General features: G+C 42.6%; 1 protein-coding gene across 2 annotated transcripts in view; it reads left to right on the plus strand.

Moving 5' to 3' along the window:
* Positions 1-20500, plus strand: part of TBX15 (T-box transcription factor 15) — a 122454-nt gene that overhangs the window by 94199 nt on the left and 7755 nt on the right. For both annotated transcript variants that reach the window (XM_061121035.1, XM_061121034.1), the window contains exon 7: positions 13702-13799. In XM_061121035.1, the coding sequence (XP_060977018.1) occupies positions 13702-13799 (98 nt within the window). The remainder of the gene's footprint in view (positions 1-13701; positions 13800-20500) is intronic.

The following is a 20500-nucleotide window of genomic DNA, read 5'->3' on the forward strand; positions in this document are numbered from 1 at the left end:
GTCCACCTCACATCAAAGTCTGTGCACTTAAAGCTTTATCATGCTAGCAGTTTAATCTTGCTTATTTTATATTCAACAGATATGGAGAATAGAGCTCTTTCTCTAAAAATCATTCTTCTACTTAAAGATCCTACTCAAGTAGCCAGAACTTTCCCTTTTCCAAATAAACCAACCAGTATTCTCTAGCTGTCTGTGCAGATTATTCACCATGACTTTGTCATTTACTTCCTCTGTGTGTGTGCACGCACACATGCTCAGTCACTTCAGTCGTGTCCGACTCAATGTGACCCTATGGACTGTAGCCCACCAGGCTCCTCAGTCCATGGGATTCTCCAGGCAAGAATCCTGGAGTGGGTTGCCACGCCCCCTCTCCAGAGGATCCTCACAACCCAGGGATTGAACCCTTCTCTCCTGCATTGCAGGCAGATTCTTTCCTGACTGAGCCACTAAAGAAAGCCCCATTTACTCCCCATATCCCTGTAAATAAGGGGTCCCTAGTAGAGGGCAGGAGGTCGGGCTGAACATCCCTAGCAGGTGAAACTGTGATATGACAAGAGTGAAGTCATCTGTGTCATGAAGGGACTGGGATGAATTAGCGAAGGTAGGAGCCATTCTCATCCTCCAGCTCTCTGGGAAGCTAGACTAAAATAAACTTGTTGGGGCAAATACAGGAGTCCCTGTATTTTCTCTTTAAGAAGCTCAAAATTGCCTGTTAACCACACTTTAATTCTTACTGGCTGCCTGCAGGATGGCAGCAAGAATTATTAATGCCGTTTGGCAGATGGGAAAATTGATGGGTGAGGATATAGAGGATTATTTATAAATCTCCAGGAACTGGTGGTCTGTGCCAACACCAGAATCCAGTTAGTTCATCACCTTCTAATCAGTGGCTCATTGATGGCCTTTCTTGTGCTAACAGAGTTCTTAAGAATCTATGATTTTCCCCATGCATTTTAGACATCAGATGACTCATACAGACGTGCATGGTTTGATGAGTTGCATAGAAATGTACCCGAAACATATGGATTACATTTCCTTTAAAGACACATGGGCTTAAAAATTAGGAGGGAAAGTGCTTGGCCAGTGTTTTTTGGTTTTGTAGAACACAAAAACATTTGTGGAATACTTTGGAGTTACAGAAATTGCCAGACCTCAAACCAAAACACGTTAGGTTTGTCGATCTCCATCAATCCCAGTGTGATCCTGAGGTTCCAGGGGGGAGTGTGAGAGGAAAGATGGGAGGACGTAGCTGCCACTGCACTCTCTTAAAAAGCCTCTCATGAGTCTCCCTGGGCTCATAAACCTCTCACTACAGTGCTGGGGTGACGGAGCGTGGCTTGGGTGACAGCAGCGTCCTCTGAGGGCTGAGAAGAACTTGAGGCAGCTCTTGTGAGGACACTTATTTCCCGTTCTTATTTATTTATTTTTGGCTGGGTCTTCACTGCTTTGCAAGGGCTCTCTCTAGTTGCAGAGAGCGGGGTTACTCTTCCTTGTGGTGCACGGGCTTCTCATTGAAGTGGTTTTTCTTGCTGTGGCGCACAGGCTCTAGTCATGAGAGCTTCAGCAGTGGTGGCCCACCGGCCCTAGAGCACACGGGCTTTAGTAGTGGCACATGGGCTTAGTTCCTGCATAGCATGAGGAATCTTTCTGGGCCAGGGGTCGAACCCATGACTCCTGCATTGGCAGGCAGATTCTTATCCATTGCCGCCACCAGGGAAGTCCTCCTATTCTTATTTGAATGAAAGGAGAGGTCTATGAGAAGTATTCACGGCTTGTAGCCCCATCACTTTCTCCTTCCCCTCAGTGGGAACCAGGGTGACGGATGTGATTGCTGAGTCTAGAACTCTTCAGGACTGCTTGCCTGCAGAGAGTATGCAATCTGGGCTCTTCCCATTGTGTGGTAAGCCCAGCAGAGGAGGCCTGCAGGAAGTCAACTCATTTCAGGGGGTTCCAGCACACTCTTTCAGCCTTCGTACCTCTGCTGTCATCTCCAAATACTTTTTATCAATAGTAAAACTGGTGTTTTGTTCTCCATGGCATCAGGCCCCTAGGTCTTTCTCAGAAATTTACTCTGAGCTCAAATGAGGACAAGGGGTGATAACCATTGGGTGTTCTGGAACCCCAATGGGAATCCCAGTGAGTTCACTGTGTCAGCCCTGTGACATCATCAGAGCCCATCATGGTTCCTCCTGCTTCTTTAGGAAACATCATTCACACGCTACAGTGTGAGAAGGTCACTGCCCTTTGACCTTTACTTATGGAGCTCCTACTTTGCATTCACATGTAATTATGTCCCTGAATAGAAGTGTCTACCAAAGAGTGTGTGTGTATGTGTGTGTGTGTGTTCATGTTATGGAGAAGCGTAGTAGGCATCTAGTCCTTTTGCAGTGAAAACACTGACAGATTTTGCTTCCAGGTATTGTCTCTACAGTGGGAGGGAGAGTGTTCATTTCTGTTGTGCTTCCTTCTAGATTTCTCAGAAATTCTGTAGCCCAAATACAGCTTTGGGTGGAAGCATCAGTATGTATTTACCTTTAGCAGGCCCAGGCCCAGGGTGCAATACCCAGCATCCCCTCTGGGAGATTCCTCATAAGGAGGAGGCAGTAACTCCTTCTTATTCCTGGGGGAAAACAGATGCCCTTAGCTTGAGTTAAGTTTTGTCTTGTGATCTGTGCTCCTGGGCTCTGTCTGTTCCCTGCTAGAATGAAGTTCCTTGCATATGGGGCTCTACGTTTTTCCGGTTCTTATTCTTATATTTTTCCCCATGTAGTACCAGGTATATAGAGTAAAATAATAATTGTTCCTTTAGTTACAGAACATTAAACAGAGTTGATGAGTGGCAGAGAAGTTAAAAATTGGGACCTCTGGAGTAAGAAGGCCTTAAGCCAACCAGGGGTGAGTCAGATAGAGCAACAGTGGGGAGCTGGTTTTGGACACTAAGAAGGGAAGAAAGAGTGAATCTATAAATAGTCTTTGTAGGAAAGACTAAGGGCAATTTTAATTCAAATCTGAGATGGACTGCTGCTATAAGACACTGATTTAGCTTAATCGTAGATTAGCGATGTTCAGGCCATTGGAACTGGCCCTGTACAGTGAGGGCGTGTTTGGGCTCCCTGGCTCCCTGAAGAAGGAGGATATCCAGCAAGTTCCAGAGGTGTGAGCCTCAGGGAAGACGGGCTCCCAGAAGATGAGCCCAAGCGGAGTAAGGTTTGGTTGAGAAAGGTCACTCAGGAGCAAACTGAGAGGTCAAATGACATCTTCGGCGATGACCACCCCAATGGGAATCTGTCCAAAGAGAAGATGAAGGTCAGGAGGCTGAAGAGAAGCAGGAGTCTTTGCACTGAGTCTCATAGTCGAGAAGCAGCCTGGGAGGTCTGTGTCCACGTGCCTGGAGAGCCCACGTGTGCAGCTAGAGGGAGCATTGCCATGGCAGAGACCTGGTACTTGAAAGGGGACAGACAGAGGAGCAGCAGGAGAGAGGACCCTGCAGGTCTCAGCCAACATCCAAAGTGAAAACCTTGTTCCTGCTAGGATTTTATAAGATTTTACAGAAAGCCTCAGTAAGTTTGGGAACGTCTATATGGTTCCCAGGGACTTCCTCCAAAGTAAACACGTACACAAAGAGGAGAGGATTGAAATTATGACCTGTCGATGGAATGAAGGTTCTGTGAACTTGTTTTAGAAGTGGTGTGAACTGTGTGACTCTGGGTTCTCCCCTGTTAACAGCCTTTATCCTGTCTTTGACCTTGGCCTTTGCCTATACTCCCAGCTTCCGTACAGTCTAAGACAACCACAGGGGGATTGTCCCAGGTGACGTGGTTTCCTCCAGAAGCCCCTTGCTGGCACTGTTGTGCTTCCATGACAGGTCCCCATGGGAGTTGCCCTTCTGTAGCCCAGGAAGTTGTTGCAGCTTTTTGGGAGGGTGTCTTTGTCTCGATGGAGTTTGCCCTTGGAGGCTTAAAGCAGGACACTCAAATTCCACAAGGCAGGGACTGTCAGAGAGGGCCAGGCCCTATATTATGGGGAGCTTGGTTTTCAGGGGAAAGTAGTTTTGATTGCTTGCCTCTCACTAAAAACACAATAGGGCTTGCATTGTTGTTGTTTAGTCACTAAGTTTTATCCAATTCTTCATGACCCCGTTGACTGCAGCATGCCAGGCCGCCCTGTCCCTCACTATCAGAGTTTGCCCAAGTTCATGTCCATTAAATCTGTCATGCTATCTAACCATCTCATCCTCTGCCACCCTCTTCTTTTGCCTTCAGTCTTTCCCAGCATCAGGGTCTTTTCCAACGAGTCAGCTCTTTGTGTCAGGTGGCTAAAATATGGCTTCAGCCATATGAGTATTCAGGGTTGATTTCCTTTATTATTGACTGGTTTGATCTTCTTGCTGTCCAAGGGATTCTGAAGAGTCTTTCCAGCACCACAGTTTGAAAGCATCAATTCTTCAGTTCTCAGCCTTCTTTATTGTCCAACTCTCACATCCATACATGACTACTGAAGAGACCACAGCTTTGACAGTATGGACCTTAGTCAGAAAAGCGATGTCTCTGCTTTTTAATTTGCTGTCTAGGTTTGTCATGGCTTTCCTTCCAAGAAGCAAGCGTCTTCTAATTTGATGACTACAGTCCATACTGATTTTGGAGCCTAAGAAGAGAAAATCTGTCACTGCTTTCCTTTTTCCCCCTTCTATTTTCCATGAAGTGATGGGACCAGATGCCATGATCTTAGTATTTTTTAATGTCGAGTTTAATAGGTTGCCCCTCACTAAAAATGCAACAGGGCCTGTACTGAGTCTGAGCTGATTCTCAGAGTGTTTGCAGCAAGCACTGCTGCTTTCTGGGAATATGACTGGTGGTAGTGTTTCCTGGTGCCTAGTGTCCCTTACGTGTGTTGGGGGACGGTGATCTAAAAATGGAACCATTGACTGCCTTACGGGAATGGATGTGTCTGTTTACTGGAAGAGGATGCTTAATGAGGCTGAGACTTAATCCAAAGGAAGGAATCTCTACTGGTGTGGGGGAAAGTATTTGGGAGTAAAGTGTTATTTTGTGGACTCCCCCCCGACCCTACCCAGTTAAGCAGCTGCTGTCCCAAGGCCATGTTCACTGAATGAAAAGTCATTTCCTGGCATGAAAGAGGACTGTGAGATGAGGAATTCGAGTGCTGAAAGTTAACAGGAGGAAAAAGGGGAAAAGGTTAGCCCCAGAGCCACATCCTCTGAAAGAAACTATGCTTTGGGAGTTAAGGTGCAGGTGGGTCTCAGTTAAAATCTGTTAGTAGAGCTCTCTAGTATGACCAAGTATCTCAAATACTGTGTACACACTTATCTATCTGTTAATCTGAACATATGAAATTTCCTTAGTTGTAGGTCAAAATGGTGAGATACTAGCTATTTCATGCAGCTCAACCTTGTATATTTATTTCTAGGCATTCAAATCCTAAGTATATAAATAGTAGTAGTAATCATTTCATTGAGTATCTGTGGTCCAAGTTTTCTACTTTTACCTCAGAGCTGATTGGTATCAGTATAGAGTTTCCCATTTTACTGATGTCAAGACTGAGTACAGTGAGGTAGTTGCTTTTAGAGCTGGCAAATCTACCAGTGACAGCATCCAGAGAATGGTGTCACACTCCTCCGACAGGCATCACTTGCCAGTCAGCAGACACACTTGCCCCTGTCCACTTCTGATTCCTCATCACTCCTGAAGGTAAGCTTAGAGCCAAGGAGCTGACCACTTGCCTTCCTTTCAATCGGTATGACTTTGCAAGTGTTCCCCTCACTTTAAATTTCTATAGTTTTTGTTTGTTCTTCCTTGAGCCATTGGCTGTATTTTTCCAGCCAATCTCATCTTGCTCGTTCCTGGCAACTCACTAGCCCCTGGAGATTTTGTACACTCTTTTATTATCCCTGGCGTGGGTGCCATGCAACAGAACTATGGAAGCGATCAGTGCTGGACTCCCTGGTAGGCATTGCTTCATCTGCAGCTGAAGGTAGCTGGCTTCATAGTGGACTCTGGCAGCAACATCCTGCCAGACTCCTCCTGTTCATCCAGGCCATAGCTGTTTTTCGTGTCCCCGGGTTTACGGTCTTTCAGCCAGTGTTTAACATTTTTCTCTGCCTTGTTGTTTGCTCTCCCTCCTCTGTCATGAATCTTTCCCCCTATTGTCCTCTTGGCCATGTGGGTTTGCCAGAGAAAGTTGGCAGTTGTTTTATTATCTATGGCTCTTGCCCAGCGATGGTGTCATCTAACAGAGTGACGTCTGTTTAATGGCTAACATATTGGAGTCTGAAATATCTGCAAGATAATGAGGCCTACAGAGGCTTGAGGGACACATTTTTTTTGGTTCTTAGAGGAGAGGATGAGAAACGCAATTAGGTAACATACGGGTCCTTCCACATTCAATCCAGAACCAGAGGGCTGACAAAACTTTGTATTCCCGTTAAGTAAGAATATTTTCTCTTGTTCCATATCACAACCTGAGCAGATGGTGGGATTTCTATTACTTGAGTTAGACCAGTGGTCCTCATGCTTTTATTGTATTTTCTCTCTTGTGTTGAAATATTTTGTCCTAATCAGTATGCATTTATTAAGTAACAATTAAGAGGGAGTAATAGTATCTCCATTTTACAGGTAGGGAGCTTTAGGAGTATGAGGTTATATAACTTGGCAAGGTTGCACCAGTTAAGTGGCAGGGTTGCAGCTGGAACCCTGGTCAACAGCCTGGCTCCTGACCTTGTACTCTTAACCAGTAAGCTAATCTGTGCCTTGTGTAATTTAGCATTACTCTACTTACTCAGACTCCAAGTGGTTACAGCACTCCCATGTTGGAAATCCCTGGGTAAGGAACAGTTTTAACTCAACTCTAAAATCTGTCCATTGGCCACCTGTTCTTCCAAACCATTGTAAAGTACCAGTTCATCAGGTAGATGTGTTTATTGCACACCTAAAGCTGAGGTTTTTAAAAAAATTTTTAATTAGAGGATAATTACTTAACAATTTTGTGTTGGTTTCTGCCATAGATCAACATGAATCAGCCATAGGTATACATATGTCTCCTCCCTCTGGAGCCTCCCTCCTACCCCCTCCCTATCCCACCCCTCTAGGTTGTCACAGAGCACTGGCTTTGGGTTCCCTGCATCATACATCAAACTCCCGCTTTTTATCTGTTTTGCATAAGGTCATGTATATGTTTCAATGTTACTCTCTCAAATCATCCCATCCTCTTCTCTCCCCCTACCCACGCCAGCCCCTGCCCCATGTCCGAAAGTCTGTTATTTATGTCTGTGTCTCCTTTGCTGCCCTGCGAATAGGATTGTCAGTATCGTCTCTCTAGATTCCATATATATGTGTTAATATATGATATTTGTCTTTCTCTTACTTCACTCTGTGTAACAGGCTCTAGGTTCGTCCACCTCATTGGAACTGACTCAAATGCCTTCCTTTTTATGGCTGAGTAATATTCCATTGTATATATGTACCACAACTTCTTTATCCATTCATCTGTCAATGGACATCTAGGTTGCTTCCATGTCCTGGTTGTTGTAAACAGTGCTGCAATAAACATTCAGGTACATATGTCTTTTTCAATTATGGTTTCCTCAGGGTATATGCCCAGTAGTGGAATTGATGGGTCATATGGTAGTTTTATTCCTAGTTTTGAATGATGGCTTCTTTGCCAATTTGCAGACCTTCATTGGGAGGTCTTTAAGACTATCCCTGTAGAACAAATACCCTGAGGAATCTTAATATAGGAGAAAATTTCAGATCTAGTGAAGGAGAAGGACATGTGGAAGGTTTGACCTGACCACAGTGGACCAAGGACAGTCTAAGAAAAAGGATTAGAAAGTTGACATGTGGTAATTAGATTTGAAAAAACAGAACATTCTGGTTTTGTGTCTTTTCAAATGTTGGAACAGGAGGAGAAAGGGAAGGAGTTCTGAAGCACAGTATTGGCCATGGGATATAACCCAAGAACCTGCTGCTGCTACTGCTGCCAAGTTGCTTCAGTCGTGTCTGACCTAACATGGAATAAATACTCATGGTGTCCGGCCCCCACATCCTCCACCTCCCTCATCTTGCCCTTGGAGCTCCAGTCACCCTGAACTATTTTCAGTTCCTAGAATACATCTTCTTTTCCATGCCTCCAAGTCTGTGCATATACTACTAACTCTACTGAGAAAGCTCTTTCTTCCTCTTATCTGTGTGAAAAGCTGCTGAGTGCCCTATAATATTAAGCTTAAATAACTGGCCTTTTATGGAACACCCCCCTACCCTTGAGTTTTCCAGGTGTGTTCAAGACATCTTGCTCAGTGCCTCATGGCATCTTCTACATATCTCCAGTATAGCATGTGTCACACAGTTCAGAAATCAGTAATTTACATGTCATTATCTTTCTGTTGAGCAGAATTCTCCTTGAGGGTGAAGACCCTGGGGGTGTTTTTTTGCCTTTATATCTCTTGAAACTAGCACATAATTGTTTTCCTGATTGAATAACCTCTTTTTGACTTCAAGACCCCATCTCAGTAGACTTCCCTTAGTCCTTGACTGTCTTCTATGGAGAGCTAATCAGTGATCCTAACAATCCCTAGTATAAGTTCCCCTTATTAGTGGAATCACCAGCAAAGACTAAGATGTCAGAATTACAAAGAAAATAAATGAAAGAAACATAAAAAATAGTTTTCTATCTGAAGATAAATAAAAAACAGAAACTATGCATAGATGTGTTATCTAACAGGTTATGAATGTAGTTGTAGTTATTATAATCATCAAATATTTGATAAACCTCAAAAGGATGGTCTCTCTCTTTTTTTTTTTTTTTGGAATGAGAAGATTGGAAGACTATTTCTTTTCACTTTGACTGTTTTTCCAAATCAGTTGACTCTCAAGGCGTCATCAATTTACAGAAGAGCTCTTTGACTTGCTTCTTCGCTTTCCCTTTCTCCCTCCTCTTCAGTGCATGCTATTGGCTTGGTCAGTGAGCAGACGGAAATGTCTAAAGAGGACAGGCCTGGAAATCAGAGAGGTGACTACAGCCGAACGATTGAACAAAGGGGGTTTAGATATGGTCTCTGTTGTCACCGGAGCAAAGAGAGGAAAGTAAGCAAGACGGGGACACTTGCCAATTTGATCATCTTTGATTGGAAGCTTCGCAGATGACATCAGGTCTCTGGTGTTTAGCAGACCCTTTGAGGCCCGCCATGTGGAACATGTTAATGACATGTAGGTTACCTAAGACTACTTTTTTTATCCATTATGAATGAATTCACTTTTAAAACCCTTGAGATGAAGTTTTTAAAACTGGGATATAATGATGATGAATAAGTAAACAACATGTCACTGCTTAGCATAAACTTTGAATAGACATCCAAGTGGCTGAAGATGTTAATGGGTAGTTGGCAAGGATTCTTATAAGGGAAGATGAGGGTAGAAATGACTGTCCTGTGCTAGGGGACTCAGACTCTGTTGAAGGTTAGAAATTCTATGACCAGAACAGAAGAAACCAAAGAAAAACTGAAACCTCTCTGGGACCTGAGTCAAGGAAGACACAAACAGCCATATGTAGATGCAATTCCTATCTCCAGTACTAGAGAATTCTGTCTTCAGAGTCTTGACTGGATATCAAGTTGTTTTCCTATTTTAGGCTTAGAAAAATGAATGCTGGTTAAAGGTTGGGAAATAGTGACTCAGTAATAAAAATAGTAATAAATATTAAATAAATAAATAATAAAAATGATTATTTATTAGTTTAATATGTATAAATTGTACTCTTTCCATGTAAAAGGCATTGTGCTAAGTATGGGACATAGAAAAGCATGGTTGTGGGACTTCCCTGGTGATCCAGTGGTTGAGAATCTGCCTGCTAATGCAGAGGACATGGGTTTGATCCCTGATTGGGGCAGATCCCACATGCTGAGGGGCAACTAAGTCCACGTGCCACACTACTGAGGCTCACAAGCCCTAGAGCCCATGCTCCGTGACAAGAGAAGCCACTACAATGAGAAGCCTCACACAGCACAATGGAAGAGTAGCCCCTGCTCCCCACAACTAGAGAAAGCAAATGTGCTGCAATGAAGACTCAGGGCAGCCAAAAATAAATTTTAAAAAATATGGTGGAAAGTGAATTAGCTAATACTTACCTTGCTGCAGCACTTTACCAAATCCTGATAAATAAACAAAATACTGCTTTTGAACAATTTGATCTATACAATAAAACTTAGTGAAGTCTGAAGACAGATATGATGTGGCATATAGTAAACAATAACTATGCTTGTGCTTAGTCATATCCACCTCTTTGTGACACCATGGACCGTAGCCCACCAGGCTCCTCTGTCCATGGAGATTCTCCAGGCAAAAATATTGGAGTGGTTTGCCATGCCTTCTGCCAGGGAATCTTCCCGACCCAGGGATTGAACCTAGGTCTCCCACATCAGGTGGATTCTTTACCATCTGAGCCACCAGGGAAGCCCATAGTAAACAGCAAGGATTTATTTTTTAAAAAGAGACCCAATCTGAATATATAAATAGATTCAGTAAGGTCTATGATGAATCTATAAGAGATAGATCCACAGCACATCAGTAGAGTGTGGTTAGGAATGTATGGACTCAGCTGTTAGTTTTTGGTAGTCATGCCCAACCCCAAATTTACCACCAAAAAAACCCTCCTTGGGACAGACACCTGGACTGGATAGACCGTGGGCACGTCCATATGTGGCATGTCGTACATTATGTTAAGAGCTGGGGAAGCTTTTCCTGATGAGTATATGGAAAGTGTCTGGCACTCTTACTATTTACCCATTGGCAGTATTCTTGCCTGAAGAGTCCCATGGACAGAGGAGCCTGGCAGGCTATGGTCCACAGGGTCACAAAGAATTGGACACAACTGAAATGACTTAGCATACAACACAATAGGACCAGGGGCTTCCCAGGTGGCTCAGTGGTAAAGAATCTGCCTGCTAATGCAGGATATGCCAGTTCCATCCCTGGGTCAGGAAGATCCCTTGGAGAAAGGAATGGCAACCCATTCTGGTATTCTTGCCCAGAGAATCCCATGGACAGAAGAGCTTGGTGGGTTGCAGTTCATGGGGTTGCAGAAGAGTTGGATGGACTTAGTGACTAAACAACAACAATAACAACAACAATGGAACCAGAGGGTAAAAGTTACATCAGTTACACTGGACTTTTCTGTATTATCTTTGATACTTCTATAAATCTAAAAATATTCCAAAATAAAATGTTTATTTTTTTTTAAAACTAAAAATGTTTATTTTTTTTAACAAGGAAAAGTTACATCAGAGATTTCAGCTCAAGGTCAGAAAGACCTTTCTAATAGATCTGTCACAAAACTATATATTTTCCTTGGGAAATACTCAGACCGAGGCTAGATAGCTCTCCATCTAAGATGGTAACATAGGGAGATTTTCGATTTGGATAATGGATGAATGTCTGCTATCCTTTTTAGAGTTAATTACTTAAATAAAATTATTAATACCTTTGCCCTTTTTGCCTGTTATGTAAATAAAATTAATGTTCATTTTTTATTCCTTCAATAAATATATCATTGGCAGTATACCAGTGTATTATGACTTCTTCACAGTGTTCTATCATTTTATTATGAAGTGAGAAGGAACTGTTCTTTGTCCTTGAACTAGTATTTTGTCCCCATCATTGGTACATGTTGCTGGAAGAATGGAATAGGAGGTGGAACAGTAGAGACTTTGGCCATTTTCAGTGAGCTTCTCATGCCATTAAAGAGAATCCTAAGATGTTCTGGTGAGCCCCCAACATTCCAAAACAAGGCAGTAAGAGCTAAGCCTGGCCTCTCTATTTTTTATGTTCATCAAGGCTCAGCATGGCTTTATCTGCCTATCCTCTTATTATTCTGAACTCCCTAATTGCCTGGACTGTTTCTCTCCACAAATAGTTTCATGTACTGTATTCAGCATTAATGTACGGTGACTATGTGGAGATGTCTTCTATTCCTACTTTTAACAGATTAACAGCTAATAAACACCATGCAACACCCTCTCCTCTCAACCTCTTCTAAAAATACAGAGTTTGATTTGCCAACATTGGTGTATTTAAAGCCTCCAAGATTCCAGGGAAGACTTTAGAAAGTTAACTGTGCAAGTATGGCCAGTTCAGAGAGGAAATTTTCCAACACAAAGAGTCAATCAGTGTATCAGCAGCTCATCAGAGAAGAACCTCAGGGGATCTTGTAATCATTTATTAGGGAAGGATATTTGTTCCCACTTAATGTAAAGCTTCTCACATTATTCTTGCTGTGCTGGACTGAAGAGAACGCTGGATATGTATTACCTAGGGAGGCCAGGCAGCGTAAATTGCATCTCAAGAGGAAAGCGTATCTTTTCTAGGAAGGGACACCGTGTTCCTTTCCAGTGACTTTGCAATGAAAGGATTTATGCTCCCTACTCTTCTTTAACTTTCTTCTCCTACCTTCTTCTGCCTGAATTTCCTCTGCCTGCATGTAGCTGGAAGTGAAACAATTAGTTTTAAAGAGTGAATAATCAGAAGCTGTGTTTCAAAGCTGTAAACAAAGCTCCAACCAATATTCTCTTTTGAGGATATGGAATATCAGCAGCAATATGTTTAAGATAATCCAGATAGCCTGGATAATTATGTTAAAACAATGTCCATCAATCTCATATATTGTTGTTTAGTTGCTAGGTCGTGTCTGACTTTTTTGGACCCCACCAACTGTAGCCCACCAAACTACTTCTGTCTATGGGATTTCCCAAGCGAGAATACTGGAGTGGGTTACCATTTCCTTCTCCAGGGGATCTTCCTGACCCAGGGATTGAACCCCTGTCTCCTGCATTGGCAGGTGGATTCTTTACCACAAAGCCACCAGGGAAGCCCTAAAGATACATACATATATATATAATAGAATTTATTGAAGGATAAACTAGGCAGTGTGCACATAGTTCAATTAATGGAATTTCCAGTATCAATGAAGCAGAAGCCTTAAAGTAATATATTATAAAAATATTGGATGTTCCTGAAGTCCCAAGTATATGACTCTGAAAGACCACTTAGGTTATTATATTACAGAATGCAGATAAATATTTGCAGAAATGTATTGGTCCTTTTGTAGGGACCAAACACTTGTTGTGCCTTCAAGTAGGCATTTCCTGTTGCAGCAGAAATTCAAGTGTATTCAATCACTTCTCTCCTTCTATTTCTATTACCCTGCTTGTCTCGGTTGGTTTAAGAAGCCTTTAAAGGCACAGCAATATGACGGTTTCATTGACTCCACATACCTGGTGATGGAGTTGACTCTGGGGCAGACTGTATCAGTGCACTGTGGTAATGATGATGACCCTGTCTTGTGGTAGAGAAATGGTCACTGCTGCTCTCTGCTCAGATCTGTTCATGATATCCAGGGACCTTGACCTTTAACATTTAACATGTATTTTTCATGCAGACTAAACCTTCTCTGAAGAAAGGTCAGAGTGAAATTCTATCGTAGCTGTGACTTGTTTGCAGATAATCTGAATTGGGTTAATTTCTTCTTTCTCCTGTAGTCTAGCAACATCTGTACCTGTGCTCTTCCACCCCAGTGATGACATCTCTCAGTTCTTATGCGTATAATGATTGTCGCCAAACCACCTCAGGATTTTTTTTTTAAAGTCAGTGAATTTCTGGGGATTATTTAACAACTTGCTGGCTTTTCTCTCTGTAGAACCGGACTGGAAGCCATCATGGAGACTTATGCATTCTGGAGACCCCCTGTGCGCACACTCACCTTTGAAGATTTCACCACCATGCAAAAGCAGCAAGGTAAAGCCCTGGGCAAGGCCTCTGCTTAGAGACTGTGCGGGGGAGGGAGTGGGAGCTGAACTGAATATAGCACAGCTGGCCCGGAGCCAAGCCACGAGTTACATGGACTCTCCTGGAACGAAGAGTACTAGATAGCTCCGTAAATAACCAGAGCATCACCACTTGTGCAAATAAGCTGGTTTCAGAGGCAGTGTTTTACCTGGCAGCTCCAGATCCCTCTCCCTTTTCCCAAAGCAAGGTTATGTTCATGATCACAATGGTGGTGAGATGATTGTTTCTATCACTAAGCATTCATGTAGCCCTTAGGATTTGGAAAGTGAAAGTGTTCATCACTCAGTCCTGTCTGACTCTTTGTGACGCCATGGACTGTAGCCCACCAAACTTCTCTGTCCATGGGGTTTTCCGGCAAGAATACTGGAGTGGGTTGCCATTTCCTTCTCCAGGGGATCAAACCTGGGTCTCCTGCATTGCAGGCAAATTCTTTACCAACTGAACCACCAGGGAGCCCAGGGGTGGAGATTTGGAGATAATAATAATTTCACTTATTACTCATGGCAGCCTTATCTGTTTTCTTATTCTAGTTTGTAGATAAGAAACAACTTAGCCCCAGACAGTGGGAATGAATCACTCAAGCCTGACAGTGAGGAGGGGGCTGCTGCAAGCCCCTTTGGATCTTCCAACTTGTACTTTCTCCTGTTTTGCTGGTGTGGAGCCGCACCCATCTCAAGTGGATGGGCAGCGTAGACATTTTTCTTCCACTGCTTTGTGCTTTTCATCCGATTTTTAATCTCCCTTCTCTTCTCAGGTTGGGAAGCCTGTGGCCATGTGAACAGGCTCGTGGGCTGATTTCACCTCCTCTTTTCAGTCTGACCACTGGCTCTCCTGGGGGCAGCACCCATTCACCGGGTCACCCAAGTGAAAGTTTCCCAAATGTCAGACACTTAATGAGTCTTCCTCTCCAGCCTCCTCTTGTGTCAAAGTGACAGTGATCAAAATTAGTTTGAACTCATTCTATCAAATAGTTGCTATTAATAGAGTCCTAGTTTTTAAATTATGGCTCAGTGATATAGGAGTCCCTTCTAGGACTTGATAACATATTATATTTCACCCCCTTCTCAGGGAGGTTCTAGCAGTCTGCACACTGAATTAAGTTTTATGATGTGAATTACTGAACTCCCTCAGGCTTTAAGATGAGATAGTGATTAAAAGCGTAGGTTCTGAGGGAGGTGGGAGGGGGGATCGGGATTGGGAATACATGTAAATCCATGGCTGATTCATATCAATGTATGACAAAACCCACTGGAAAAAAATAATAATAATAATAAAAAAAATAAATTAAAAAAAAAAAAGCATAGGTTCTGGAGTCAGACAACTTGGGTTAGGCTCTTATCACTGTTCTTTGCTAGCTTGGTGACATTGATCAAGTCCTTTATCCTTTCTGACATTTATTTTTCTTATCTGCATAATGGGAGACTATAATAGAATTCATGTAAGGATCAAATGAGATAATGCACTTAAAAACACAGCAAGCCCTCAGTATGTGCTTTCTGTCATTGTCATCATCATCGTTGTCATTGTCTTTACCCCCTATGTCCCTCATATCAATACCAGAGAAGAAAGCACACCAGAGACAGGAAATATTGCTGTTCTGATGATTTATTCATAACATGATTAGACCATTCATCTTCACAGGGGTCTGGGGAGGCAAGTAGTCCAGAATATCCATCTCTTTAAAAAATTTTTTTGTTGTTTTATTTTATATTGCTTTTTTACTATGAGAGAACAAGTAGGCCTATTTTATTTTGGCCATGCTATATGGCATGTGGGATCACACCCACACCCCCGACATTGGAAGTTCAGAGTCTTAACCACTGGACTGCTAAGGTAATCCCTTTATTTCCTTTTTCAATAAATGGAGGAGAAATGGAAGCCATTTGTTGGAAGCATCTGGCTCCTTCTGAGGCTGTCAATATATATTCAGGATGTTGCTGATGCTTTGGTGCCTTCATGGCCCTTCAATGGCAGAGGTTTATGGCAGTTAGGAAATTTGGGCCTTCATCTTGACTGATGGTCATTAAACTCTATATAACCTGGGCAAGTTACTTCTGAATCCATTTCCTCATCTCAAAAAGGGATAATTATCCCAAAGAGTGATGATTTTTTTGGTGTGTGTGTTTGTGAGGCCATTTACATAAACATGCTTTATAAATGAAGCTGTCATGCAGAGACACTTACTTGATCCTATTTATTTCTGAGGTGTCTCCTTGCTTATCTGCCTTTGTTTTGCTCATTGACTTTCCAAGCCCTAGCTGAGCAGGAGTTTGTATTATGAAGGCTGGTATGAGAAGGGTGGTTCCTGAAGGAACGGTGGTTCTCAGTTCCTGAGAGCAGGCATGGGTGGTGACATTGTGTTCACTGCTGTGTCCCCAAGACCTACCCCAGGGCCTGGCACCCAGGAAGTACTTAATGAATAATGAATGAGATCACTTGGTGGCACTATGGCTCAGGTAGGCAGGGTCACCCTCTGATTAAATCTTGGAGCACAGTCACCTGATATGGGCATGGATACAGATGTGGAGTAATGGTTGGGGATGGCTACCTGCATATCACCAGCATGTGGAACTGCTGGGCAGGTGTAGTAGGCATGGGGAAGCTAAAAGGGAACCTGCATTGCTAAGGTGTGCAGCTTAGTGGGGTTCATGATGCTTCTGTTGAAAATTTATCCATCTGAAGACTTATTATTGACACATGGGAAACAATGGTTTAAGAGAAACTGAACTTGAGGAGCAAGATGTCACCCTTATTCACTGAGTCTCGTTTTATACTGATGGGGGGAAATGAGCATAGAATTATTGGATACATATGGTGGTGAGATGGTGCTAGAGGAAAAGCCAAGACTATTAAATAGTTTAATTGGAATATATTTTTGAACTATACATTGAACTTGATCCAGATTCTCATTATTAAAAAATATGTGGCTTGAGTTTCTTGACATTAACAAAGGATGTAAAAGTACCAATACTCATTCCCTCTTCCTTTAAAAACTGAGGTTTCCAGTAACTCTGGACAGTATCAGTCATAAAATGAACAAAAGAGACACAGCCATCTGTGTTAAACTGTTTTGTGTCTTAGAAGTAAAGAGTGGTGAGTTTCTAGTGGAAGTTTCAATGGCAGACTGATTTTGTACTAACTCCCTTTTGGTGAAAGGCAATGTTGGCACCAGACCAAAGATCAAAACAGTGATCGACCCACCCAGGTGTCCATATTACCTCATTGCTTCAAGCACATGAATATCTGGATGTCAAACACTTAGCCCTGGGACAGTTTTGTGCTGTTGCTGCTGCTGGAGGCAGTGAAGGGGCACTTTGTCCATCTTGCCCTTGTTGTCAGTTAAATTTCTCTTTCATTAAGACCCATTTGTTGATAACATTTCAAGGAATGTGCTTAGGTGAATTAACCACAGTTTTACAAAAATCCAAATCCTTCTATTTTAAAAAGTATATTGAATGGATGCTCTATATAATTGTTTTCTCTTATGGAGAAGAACGCATGGGATTCATTGTCCTCTGACTTTAACACAAAAATAAACAGAGGCATAGAGCAGCCTAGGAACGTATCTGCAGTTAAGTGCTGGCAGAACAGAGTTGAGGACTCTGTGGATCTCCTGATTCACTGGGCACTTTCCTTTCCACCAGACTTTCTTACTTCTTACCATATACACACACACACAATCAGTTTATTAGTCCATTTGATAGTTTATTGTCAACAGCTTGAGCATTTGCTCTATAAATAGTAAATCCATATTTCATTTTTATGAAGTCAAGTGTATGGTTTTATTTTCAGACATCTTCATTTAGAATCAGCAAGGGAGTTTATACTTTCGGATAGTCTGGAGATAGAAATTATATTTCAGGAATGGCTTCTGCCTGAACACCACTTGTGGCAGGGACAAAGTAAACTAACCAAGCAAGTTGTGCTTGTGGAAGTGGAGTGAGGCAACACAGACAAAGAAGTAAAAAGAAATAAGAGCCCAGGTCTGTTATAGCCAAGTTTAATCTTGTTGTTCTGATGATATCCTGATGTTGTTAAGAGGTTATTCTGATAATATATACAATTGAGCTACTTGTATGACCAATACTGAGAGGGTTTTTGTGAGTGGAGTCTCCAAGGGATCTGACAACTGTTATGTGAAAAGGAACCATCTGGGACCAGTGGCTCCAAAGCTGGTCATACGTCTCCATCTGTGAATGTAAGGAGACCCGCCATTGACAGAAAAGCTCCCTTCTCCTCAACTGGTGGCAGACATCACTAGACAGATTTCAGCATCGTTGCGGTTTTTAGTGTTTATCAGGCAGTTAAAAGTTAGGATCATGAAGGTCTCTTTTGGAGTTGTCAACAACTTGAGCGTTAACTCTAGTAGGTCCTTATTTCATTTTTATCAGTTGATTTGTGTTAATTAGAGGTTGGTCAGAGAAAGAGATAAAGTACTGAGAAAATTCATACTAGTAAAGAGATTGGGAATGGAGGAAAGTTCAATGGACAGAGGTATTTGATTATTATAATGTTTCAAAGATAGCCAATTTATGCTGCTCTCATTTATCCCTGAGGTAAGAAATAATGCCCAAGAGGAGTTCTTGATGAGGATTGGAGAGTGTCTCAATTCAATCCATAGAGCAAATAGTTGGTCAATCATGTCTGACTCTTCCCCACACTGTGAGCTATAGCCTGCCGGGTTCCTCTGTCCATGGAGTTTTACAGGCAAGAATACTAGAGTGGGTTGCCATTTCCTCCTCTAAGTGATCTTCCTGACCCAGGGATCGAACCCCAGTCTCCTGCATCTCCTGCATTGGCAGGTGGGTTCTTTCCCACTGAGCCATCCGGGAGCCCCAGAGCAAATGGTTATTGGCTACATATCCTGTTTTGTCCTGTAGTCAGATATGCTCAATACATCCAAAACGGAGTCCATGATTTACCTCACAGACTTGGCGCCCTCTCCTGGGGGAAGGACACTGCTACCCATTAGTCATCAGACGGTTCCCTCCCTCCTTACCCACCATATCCAGTTCAGTTCAGTTCAGTTTCTCAGTCATGTCTGACTCTTTGCAACCCCATGGACTGCAGCACAACAGGCCTCCCTGTCCCCACCGTATCCAGCCGTAATCAAGTTCTTGAATCTGCTCATATCTAATCTCCCTTGTTACTATTCCACTCTAAGACATTATCATCTCTCACCAGACTTCATCCTCAGGCTCCCCATGGTGGTGACATAGTTGCCAGCATTTCTGGATCTGCATCTTTTTAGGTTTAAATTGGATGGGAAAGGTCATGTATCTCTCTTTAAGATTTCTAGCACAATCTCACTGAGTTTAATTGACTCTAATTGAGTTGCCTCTGAAATACTTACTGTGGCAGGGATGGGGTTGCTTAGATCATCCAGGCCTGAATCACATCCCTTCCTTGGAGGTATGTGTGAAGGGTGAGTGGGAAAGGGAGTGTTTCTCAGAGGGAAAAGTGGACGCTGTTGCCAGGAACGAGGCAGGATTCCAAATGACAGTAAGAGCAGATGTAAACTGCAGCAGAGAAGGCAGTAAGACAAGTATCAGGGAAAATAAGCAAGGAAAATAATGGAAAGTGAAAAAATGGGAGTGTGCCACCTAGGGAATATGGTTATTGTTCACGAAGTCATGTCTGAGTCTTTGCGACCCTAGCACGCAGCACGCAAGACTTTTTCTGTCCTTCACCATCTCCCAGAGTTTGCTAGAACTCATGTCCATTGAGTCGGTGATGCCATCCAACTATCTCATCCTCTGTTGTTCCCTTCTCCTCCTGCCTTCAATTTTTCCTAGCATCAGGGTCTTTTCTAATATGTTGGCTCTTCGCATCAGGTGGCCAAAGTATTGGAGCTTCAGCTTCAACATCAGTCTTTCCAATGAATATTCAGGACTGATTTCTTTTAGGATGGACTGGTTGAATCTTCTTGCAGTCCAAGGGACTCTCAAAAGTCTTCTCCAACACCTCAGTTCAAAAGCATCAGTTCTGGGGCACTCAGCCTTCTTTATGGTCCAACTCTTACATCCATACACGACTACTGGAAAAACCATAGCTTTGACTATATGGGGCTTTGTTGGCAAATTGATGTCTCTGTCTAGGTTTGTCATAGCTTTTCTTCCAAGGAGCAAGCATATTTTAATTTCATGGCTACAGTTGCCATCTGCAATGATTTTGGAGCCGAAGAAAATAAAGTCTGTCACTGTTTCCATTGTTTCTCCATCTATTTGCCATGAAGTGATGGGTCTGAATGCCATGATCTTAATTTTTTTGAATGCTGAGTTTTAAGCCAGCTTTTTCACTCTCCTCTTTCACCCTCATCAAGAGGCTCTTTAGTTCCTCTTAGCTTTCTGCCGTGAGGGTGGTATCATCTGCATATCTGAGGTTATTGATATTTCTCCTGACAATCTTAATCCCAGCTTGTGCTTCATCCAGCCCAGCATTTTGCATGATGTACTCTGCATATAATTTAAATAAACAGGGTGACAGTATACAACTTTGACATACTCCTTTTCCTATTTGGAACCAGTCTGTTGTTCCATGTCCAGTTCTAACTGTTGCTTCTTGACCTGCATACAAGTTTCTCAGGAGGCAGGTAAGGTGGTCTGGTATTCCCATCTCTTTAAGAATTTTCCACAGTTTATTGTGATCCA

The sequence above is a fragment of the Dama dama genome, chromosome 20 (genome assembly GCF_033118175.1).
Source record: "Dama dama isolate Ldn47 chromosome 20, ASM3311817v1, whole genome shotgun sequence".
Classification (NCBI taxonomy): domain Eukaryota; kingdom Metazoa; phylum Chordata; class Mammalia; order Artiodactyla; family Cervidae; genus Dama; species Dama dama.